Raw genomic sequence first — 10,438 nt, forward strand, 5'->3', positions numbered from 1 at the left:
AAGTTGGTAACTCCCAAAAAAATTAGAATATTTGGTTGTTAATAAATTATCATGTATGTATATATTAATTTATCACTGTATAATTTTAGGTTAGTAGAAGTTGATGTTGATGTGAGAATTTATTATGTTGAGATAATAATATAATATATTTTTATAATTTAAATTAAGATATTACTAAAAGTATTTTTATTTGGTATTACTCTATATAGTATGACTTCACTCAATTTCAATATAGATGAGATAGTTTGACTTGGCATAAAATTTAAGAACGAAAAAAAAAACTTTTGAAACTTATGATCATTTAAGTTTTGTGGGGCCATGATATTTGCATGGGTGTAAAAACTTCTCATTATATGTAAAATGGGTAAAATAAAAAATTTAAAAGTTAAATTATTTCCAAATACAGAAATGTGTCATTCTTTTGGAACAAACTAATAAGAAAAATATTTTATGAAAATTGAAAGGGAAGGAATATTTATTTTTGAATCAAATTGTATTTTTATTTGTTTGTATCACCGGCTATATATGAGGTTATAATATTTAAGTTTATGTCAATAGTTATTCATATAATTTATTCTTTTTCATTTATAGAATTTAGCATGATCATAATATTATTCGCACATCGTGTGGGTACTAATACTAGTTCAAATAGTATACAAGAAAGTATTGCTCAAGTAGTAAACATTCTCCACCTTCAACCTTAAGGTTGCGGGTTCAAATTACCAAGGAAGCAAAGTGGTGAGCTCCTGGGAGAGGTTAAAAATTTAAAAAGAAAAGAAAGAAAAAGAAAAGATTGGGGAAATAAAAGTGATTAGGATTCTACCGGAAGCAAAAACTGTTGTAAACATGCTTCAAAAGAAGATGAAAATCTCATAGGAGACTTAACCTGATGGCATACGAAATTATTGTCAAAGCATACAACCTAAACTGTAATATTTTATCTTTGACGTAATCCAATTATTATGACGTCGCTTTCATTCAATAATTTTCTGTTAGCCATCACCAAATCGAAAAGGCAACTAAAGTTTCTTTGCCAAGGCGTCTATTGAATTTTTTTTTTTTTTCCTGCAAATTGTTTAGACGAACATGTTCGATCATGCACAACACACAAGATATATCTACTTACGTACGAGATAGAAACTTACAAGAAGGAAATTGTAGAATTAAATTTCTACGATATACATACCAAGGACCTAGCATGTTCATAGCTACAACTAAGGCGGGGAATTTGCATCTATACCCGCTTTTTGTGTCACATTTTAACTTGTGCCCATTTTGCAAAAAAAATTGCAAGCGTACCCGCTTTTTCGCATAACTTCAACATACGGGGCTGAAGTAACAAAGACAATCACGCAAAATTTCAGCATTCTAGTAGACGGGCCTGTAGTAGCAAGTGTGCTGACGTTTTTGTTTATGTAACTGGCAAACTTCAGCTCTAGAGCTGAAGTTTTTGTTTTGTAACTGGCGAACTTCAGCTCTAGAACTGGTGATGCTAAATCAACTAAGCCTATCAATCTAAAATCCAATGTGGTCAAAGTTGCTGACGAGAAAATCATGCTTAATTAACATTGCTTATCGATCTAAAATCCAATACAGTTCGAATCTGCTAATAAAAATCACTCCAGAATTTGCAGTAATATTTTGACTTAAATAAAAGAAAAAGAGAAGAAATCATGATATCACTGTCTAAAAGAAAATTAAAAGGCACTGGTAAGGAGATTAAGATTAAAAAGACTATGCGTACTATATGAGAATGTTAGTCCTTTGCCCAAAAAACAAAAAAATATTACCATATTTATGGCAATCATCCCATGAACTGAAGTTCCATAGCAACACCAACAACAACAGAAGAAGAAAGAAGAGGAGGAGCAGGAGGAGGAGGAGAAGGAGGAGAAAGGGGGCTGAAGTTATTTAAAAAGTGGGTACAAGTTAAAAGTTTTTAAAAAAATAGGTATAGGTTAAATGGGAGCGACCAAATAGGGCGCCCCGTGCAATTTTTACAACTAAAGCAAACTAAGAGAATTATCTTTTTAAGAGATGGCTTAGCTTGTTTTGTACGATTTAAGTGGTATACAATGTCAAGGTAAAATATCAAGTCACTCAAAAGATATCTATAATATGTTGGATTTGTATCTTGAAAATAAGACAGCTACAATAAGTAAAAGTGACCTAAAATTTGAATCTACAGATCTTGAACTAACACTCCAACTACAATTCAGCAAAAACTAAGGCCTTTTGATTTTAGACATGTAGACACAACAACAACAACAACAACAACAACAACAACCCAGTAATAATTCCACTAATGGGGTCTGGGGAGGGTAGAGTGTACGCAGACCTTACCCCTACCTATGAGGGTAGGGAGGCTGTTTCCGAGAGAACCTCGGCTAAAAAACAAACGATCTGTAACAACAACAAAAAACATACAAATAAGATCAACACCGTAAGTGACAACAAATAAGTGGGAAGGACAATAATTATGACAATAATAAAAATTGAAAATAAAATAATAAATAAAAGTAAAAAAATAATAAACAAAAAATAGAAAGTGTGATGGAACAATAACCGCTAGCAGTCCTATATAAACACTATCAGACTAGCTAGAACAACGAAGAAAAACGCTCAACTATCCCCTAACCTACAACCTTAATGCTCGACCTCCATACCTCCCTATTCAGGGCCATGTCCTCGGACATGTAGACAGAACAAATTAATATTCTTTGGCACAAATAGCATTAAGATTCTCCTGGAAGAAACAAGACCAAAAAAAAATCCTATCCAAGTACTGTTAATATATGTTGAAGTGTTAGTTTCTGGTAAAAAATTTTACTAAGTACGTAGTGCCATGTTCCAACTTCCGACATATATAAGGAAAGGACCAACTTTTCTGAGCCATCGTTTGACTTGCAAGTAATTGTTACTGGATTGGTCTCTACATTGTGCTATCTGTATAGAACAGGTGATCTCAATGGATATAACTGAAATGACACAAGTAGCTTGACTTAACAAGGATATGGCAAAAGCATGTAGTACTATATAATTGCTTTCCTTGCTACTAGCTATTGTAGCAGGTATTAGTTTGTTCAAATAATAACATGGGCGTAACATGCACCCTCAACACGGGAACAGAGGCGGAGCCAGGATTTAAAGTTTATGGGTTCTGAACTTGCAACTGTACCCATAACTCATTAGTTACTGGGTTCGCAATTAAGTATTTATACATGTTTAATGGATTTTCTAATGCAAATATAGGGTCTAAACAAAAAGTTACTAGATTCGTCCGAACCGTAGATAACACTCTCCCTCGGGGGGAGGGGGGGACTACTACCAAAAAGAAACATATAAAAAAAGAGGAACACCTAGACAAGCTGTGGTTTTTATGTACACTACAAATTGTTACTTTTCGTTACTATGAGCACAGTTTCTAGTTTTTTTTTTCCTAAATTTCTTAGAAATCTGAACAATTTTTTGCGCTTTCGGTTTAAACATTTTCCTGATGGCGCCAATTGAGAAGGTCGAGGTCAACGTGAATATGATATGTGATCTTACTGGCAAGTATAACTAATCTACTTTTAAATGCTATGGAAAGATAAACGATAATAATGGAGTACTAAAATAAACACATGTTAGTTAGATTTAAAAAGCAAAGTGTCTATAAATTTGCTCTAATTCCTGCTCTTTGAGTACAGAAACGCAACAAAACAAGAAGTCTCTTTGAACAATAGCAACACAATGGCCAAATTTAGCTCTTTGGGTTTTCTAGTATAGATTTTTGTAGGAATCCTAGGGTCTAGCCATGCCCAGTTACAACTCAACTTCTATAGCAAGAGTTGCCCAAAAGCAGAGAAGATCATTCAAGACTATGTCCAGAAGCACATTCCTAACGCTCCGTCTCTTGCAGCTGCCTTACTCAGAATGCAATTTCATGATTGCTTTGTCAGGGTAAGTAATTTATTTTAATTGGATTGAGACAGGCATTCAAATAATGCGACATGGACGATGAGGATTCATATATAACAGTCCCAACTTGCTTGGGATTGAGGCATAATTGTAATTCACATTTAGTAAATCATTTGCTATATATATTTCATTTCCTGAGTGTAGTACTTTTTGTGACTTAATCTTTCATTTTTTGGGGGGCTTGGCAGGGTTGTGATGCTTCAGTTCTCCTGAATTCAACTAAGAGTACAGGAAACCAAACCGAAAAAGCGGCAATCCCCAATCAAACACTGAGAGGATTCTCATTTATTGATGGAGTGAAGAAAATAGTGGAAGCAGAATGCCCCGGAGTTGTCTCTTGTGCTGATATTGTTGCCTTGGTTGCTAGAGACTCTGTAGTTGTCACTGTAAGCAAAAATTTCAGCAAATAAATAATTAACTTCTTGAACTTTTTCCTATTTATTGTCACATTCTCTTCTTTTTTTCTTCTTCTCAATAATATATAGGGAGGTCCATACTGGAATGTGCCAACTGGTAGAAGAGATGGAAGAATATCAAATGCCTCAGAAGCCTTAGCAGATATTCCAGCTCCAACTAGTAACTTCACCAGACTCCAGTCATCTTTTGCCAAGAAGGGTCTTAATCTAAAAGACTTGGTCCTGTTGTCTGGTAAGTCAAATTAATCATACCATTATATATGGTGGTATTTAATTGTGTATGCAATTTAAGAAATTAAGAAAGATTTTTGGTATATAAGAACATTATCTTTAGAAGTTGTGGTAATCTTAAACATGACATGACATTTTTGTAGCTAAAAGAACATGTGCAAAATATAGAAATGCATCATTTAATAAAATAAAACGGAGGGCGTATTCATTTCTAGTAGGTATAGGTTTTTACATTTTAATGATAAGTACTTTTCTTTTAGGTGCTCACACGATTGGAATTTCTCATTGCCCATCATTTTCCACACGTCTGTACAATTTCACTGGAACTTTTGGTACACAAGATCCATCTCTAGACAGCGAATACGCCGCCAATCTTAAGGCCAAAAAATGCAAATCTCTCAATGACAATACAACAATAGTTGAGATGGACCCTGGTAGTTTCAGGACATTTGATCTTAGCTACTTCAAGCTTTTGCTCAAGAGGAGAGGCCTCTTCCAATCAGATGCTGCCTTACCAACAAGTTCTACGACAAAATCATACATCAACCAACTAGTCCAAGGATCACTCAAAGAGTTTTACGCTGAATTTGCTCAGGCCATGGAGAAAATGGGGAAAATTGAAGTTAAGACCGGTTCTAATGGCGAAATCAGGAAACATTGTGCAGTTGTGAATTAATAGCTTAAAGTTCTCTTTAATTTCTTCGGCACCAAGTTTCAATCATTTTTTGTTTTGTATTTATGTGTGTCATGTGAATGCTTTGAAGTACATTGTATCATGTTCTTTTGTATCTATTCTGTACAATATCTGTAGCTTGATGGTTTAATTATTTTGGCAATAAAACTGAGGTGCCAAGGGCAGCTTTTTGTAGAAATTGAAAGACTGGTCAGACATCTTCATGATAAAAATCTTTTCCTTTTTTACTATAGTACTAACTAAGCCAAAGATGTTTTATCTTTCTAAAGCAAAAACTTTTTCTCTAGTAATAACAAACTCACAGTAAGAATCAGGCAGATGAGGAGCAAAAACAACGCGTATAAACCTCCGAGTTTGTGTAGTAAAGCAATCTTCATCAGCAACTCTCTCTTCATTTCTTGACAAGAATAATCTTGTATTAATACAATTAGCCCATGACAAACCCAAAGCAGCACACACTTTCCTCTCAGATGTATACAAGCAAGTGGAATTCCCAATTCTTAAACTATCAGAATCATCAATTACATCCACAACCTGGTTGATTACCACTACCGCCAACCCAAAACGCCTAGCTTGCTCCTTCAATTTGCTTGAAATCTTGAAGAATAAACCAGATCTCTGCTTAAGGTCGCGCGCGTTGTTCTCAAATTCAAAGCGAAATAAAGCAGCAATGGAGTCGATTACAATTAGCTTAATAGGGGGAAAGGAAGTAGGACGGGATAATAATAAGGAGTCTATTTGGGACAATACGTCGAACAGGTGGTGAGCAGAGTGAAGAGGATGAGTTAGGATATTACCCAATGGATTGTGGAGAGTGGGGAAAGAGGAGGAGAGTTGGTGAAGGCGGCGGAGGGGAAACGGAGATTCAGAGTAGAGATATAAGGAGGAAGCAGAAAGGCCGCCAAGAGAAGTGGGAAGCTGAGCGGAGAGGAGGAGCTGAAGGGAGATTTGGGTTTTGCCACAGCCGCTTTCAGCAACTAATTCGGTAATTGAATTGCAAGGAATGCCGCCGCCGAGAAAGCCGTCTAGAATTGGGCAGCCGAGGCTGCATTTCTGAACGGGGTTGGGACTAAGATGCTGAAGGAGATCCTCGGGTTTCATCAAATGCGCGCTTTTCTGCTGATTCAAAATGAGTAATGGTTGTAGTTCTTGTTCTTGTTAATAGAGAGACGAACACACATTTCTATAACTATTCTTGCCCCAATTTAGGTGACACTCTCTTCTTTTTAATGGTTCAAAAAAAAAATACTTAATTTTTCTTATTTTGACAGAAATTATCTTTAGAATTTTCATTTTACCTAATTGAATTGATTTACTGTCATACAAATATTTATGATTTATTTAAAGCAAAAGCTATAAAAGTCTTTTTCTGTTATAAATAGAATTGTATTTAAGGTGAATGTCCATATTCTAAAGAGATTCTAGGTTTGTTATTTGGTGGCTAAGTCACTCTTTCCCTATAAATAGAGGGTTCTATTCCATTGTAATTCATCCCAAATCAATAAGAACTATCTCTCTCTCCCTACTTTTCTCTGCAATACTGTTCTTCATCTTTTATTGTTTCATAATACGTTATCAACACGAGACTCTAACCAATTGGGTAGAAACTTTGAGATTGAGCATAATGATTGTCAATTGTTCCATGAACTTACTTCATGATTAAATTCTGGATTTAAAGTAAGTATTTTATCTTATTTTTCTCTTTTAAATTCTTGAAGTTCTATAATTTGATTTTAAATACAAGCAAAGACAATAAATTTTGATTGTTACTCTAATGGAGTTAGTAAGAAATTATAACCACTCGAAGTGGTAAAATTTCTATGTCTTGCCATGATCAAAGTCATATATGATCGTGAGCACAAAAAGTAAAAACTCGTCCCATTGAATTTGCTTTATTCTCATTCTCTTAAGAGAATGTGATAGCAATATGTGATAAGTGTGAAAGAAGACAAAATTATTACCTTGAAGGTATCAATGGATGAGGACGTGTCAATAGACGAAATTATAATCGTCATCATTGTGTAATGAGAATAACAATGATTCTCAAAATAATCCTTCACTCTGTGAAAATAATATTTGTCATTGATTTGACATGAGATTTTGTAAAGCACATATAGATGATTATGATCCATTCATGATGTGAATGTGACAACATCTGATTTATGAATACATATTCATTCTTGGAAGAATATGAACGTGCAAGTGGTAGTGAATATACCACACTCACCTCTAGAAGGAGGTTTGAGATGATATAAGAAAATAATGTCATTATTATGTCATGAATGATAATTGGTCACGTACCTATTGTACGCAAAAATATTTTGGTAATGTGCTTACTAAAGGATAACAGTAATGCAAGAAATAGATCTTGCATATAATTTTGACCATGACCATAATGGTATACCTTTCTCTTTAAAAGAGATATTCACCATATGGATGTTGATGAATATGTGGTAGTACAAAATTAATTGAGAGCTCGGGAAGAGCCAGTTATTACTATTTTGGCGGAACAAAATTGAGTATCGATAAGGCATTATGTTGTAGTAAATCTCAAAGAAACTTATTGAGTTTCTAAAGTATTCGCGAAAGCGATTGGTTATATTGAGATTATAAATAAAGGAAAGATTCAATATCTTCTAACACTACAACTTGTAGCGGGGTAATATGTATGTGAAAAGCTACACACTTTATTCTCCAGTTTGTACTACACAAATAAAAGAATGCCACAATAAAGTAGAAGTTTATTGATATAAAAACCCATATCATAATAAACTTGGATTTTATTGATAATTGCAAACGTCATGGTATAAACTTGAAGTTTATCAATATTGATAATTTATTCAGTTGGCATAATTGATTTAGCCATGTTAATTTAATGTAACGACCCGACCGGTCGTTTTGAGCTTTTGCACTTTGCTCGCCAGTTCTTGGTCATGACTTGCCCCGTGTGATGTATTATGACTTATGTAAATGCAGGGTAATCAGAAGGAATTTGGAAGAACAATTCTCAGTTTGAAGCTTGAAATTTGAAAGTTTTGACTTGTTTGTATATGATTTTGGATTAGAATTTTTATGATTTGGTTAGCTCCGTTAGGTGATTTGGGACTTAGGATCGTGATCGGAATGCATTTTGGAGGTTCGTGGAAGGTTTAGGCTTGAATTGACGAAAATGAGATTTTGGCGTTTTCCGATCGATAAGTGAGATTTTGAAATAGGGGTCGGAATGAAATTCCGAAAGTTGCAGTAGTTCTGTTGTGTCTTTTGGGATGTGTGTGCAAAATTTCAAATCATTTGGACGTGGTTTGGTTGGTTTTTTTATCAAAAGCGTAATTTGGAAGCTCTTGGTATTCTTAGGCTTGAATCCGATGTAAATTTGGTGTTTTAATGTTGTTTGAGCGTTTCGAAGGTTGTAACAAGTTTGAATGATGTTTTGGGATATGTTGGCATGCTTGGTTGAGGTCTCGAGGGTCTCGGGTGAGTTTCGGGTGGTCAATCGAACCATTTCATGTTGTGAGAAATTGCAGAATTTCTTCTATTGGTGTTGCAGGTTTTTGACCTTCGCGTTCGCGATGCATGTCCCGCGTTCGCGAAGGGTTAAGGTGTGAGGCTGTGGAGTTGGCCTTCGCGTTCGCGAAGATAGTTCCGCGATTGCAAAGGTGTGATCTCTAGTCATCGCGTTCGCGAGTCTCCTATCGTGTTCCCATAGAGGAAGGGGGATAGTTGGGTCCCCAATGCTTTTGTTCTACGCGTTCGCTTAGTAGAGGTCACGTTCGAGACCTGTTGAGTTTGTTGCTTTGCGTTAGCGAGAAGGTTATCGCGTTCGTGTAGAAGGAATTTCGCTCTGTAAAGCAGTGTGCTTCGCGAACGCGAGGGTTATGTCGCGTTCGCAATGAAGAAATGCCTGGGCAGTGAGATTATATTTTGAAAACGAGGGCTTAAGTCCAATTTCATAAAAACCATTGGAGAGATCGGGAGAAGGTTGAATTTAAAGAGATTTTCAGTGGAGCTATTGGGGTAAGTATTCTTCACTCATATTTGATTTAATTCCATGATTTGTCTTGAATTTCATCATTTAATTTGAAAAATTAGAGTGAAAATGGGGGAAAAATTGAAGAAAAGTTGAGATTTCTTTTGGGGATTTGAATGGGCAATTAAGGTCGGATTTTGATGAATTTGATATGGGTAAACTCGTGAGTGAATGAGAATTTTATTGATGTGATTTTTATTGGATTCCGAGATTGAGCAATTTCGGGATTTTTTATGTGAATTGAATATTTTCGAGTGGGTTTTGTTCCCTTAGCTTATTTTAATGGTTATGTACTAATTTTGGCTAGATTTGGAGCATCCGGAGGTCGATTCGTGAGGGCAAAGGCATCGCGAGCTAGAGTTTAGACTTGATCGAGGTGAGTAATGATTGTAAATCTTGTCCCGAGGGTATGAAACCCCGGATTTGCACATCATTATGCTATATTGAGGTGACGCACACGCTAGATGACGAGCGTAGGGTCGTGCACTGTCGGGGACTGTGACTTAGTCCATCCCGAATGATTGTTTTACTGCATATTTGATTGAAAACTGTTTGTTATTATCATGTTTTGGGTTGAATGCCATATTTGTGCCTAGTGCCAACTATTTGGACCCTTATGGGACTTTTACTGATATTTCCTCACTGTTTTGACTTTAAACTTGTACTCAGTCATGTTATATTCTACTGATTTCATAAGTCAGCCATGTTTACTCTGTTTTTAACATATTAAATGATATTTCAAATAATATTTTGGGATGAGCATCATGTTTTACTGTTGCCTGAGTGGCTTACGAGAATCTGATTGAGTAAGGCCGAGGGCTTGTGTTGTGAGGATACTTTTGGGTCGGGCTGCACGCCGCAGCAGTGATACATTGATTAGGATTATGAGGCTGATGGCCTGAGATTTGTATGCCACGAGGTGGCTTGTTGATATGAGGTCGAGAGCCTAGTGATGATGCCACGAGATGGCTTGATATTGCGCTTGGGCCGTAAGGGGCCCCTCTAGGAGTCTGCACACCCCTAGTGAGCATGGGTACCCATTGTGATGTGAGAGATAGCCCGAGGGCTGGTTTTGTTTCTGAGATATTGTCCGAGGGGCGAAATTGTTGA

General features: G+C 35.9%; 1 protein-coding gene and 1 pseudogene across 1 annotated transcript; one reads left to right on the forward strand and one right to left on the reverse strand.

Moving 5' to 3' along the window:
• Positions 1-3,732: 3,732 nt before the first annotated feature.
• On the forward strand, positions 3,733-5,403 carry LOC104218971 (peroxidase 3-like; annotated as a pseudogene).
• Positions 5,404-5,500: 97 nt separating this feature from the next.
• LOC104218972 (DNA repair protein XRCC3 homolog) lies at positions 5,501-6,504 on the reverse strand. Its single transcript, XM_009769601.2, has one exon. It carries the CDS (start codon positions 6,400-6,402, stop codon positions 5,557-5,559), a length of 846 nt encoding a protein of 281 aa, XP_009767903.1. The 5' UTR covers positions 6,403-6,504; the 3' UTR covers positions 5,501-5,556.
• Between the last annotated feature and the right edge of the window lie 3,934 nt (positions 6,505-10,438).

Source organism: Nicotiana sylvestris, chromosome 6 (genome assembly GCF_000393655.2).
Source record: "Nicotiana sylvestris chromosome 6, ASM39365v2, whole genome shotgun sequence".
In the NCBI taxonomy this organism is placed as follows: domain Eukaryota; kingdom Viridiplantae; phylum Streptophyta; class Magnoliopsida; order Solanales; family Solanaceae; genus Nicotiana; species Nicotiana sylvestris.

Coding starts and splice junctions, on each gene's coding strand:
- LOC104218972 (XM_009769601.2), bottom strand. CDS start 6,402: ATGAAACCCGAGGATCTCCTTCAGCATCTTAGTCCCAACCCCGTTCAG.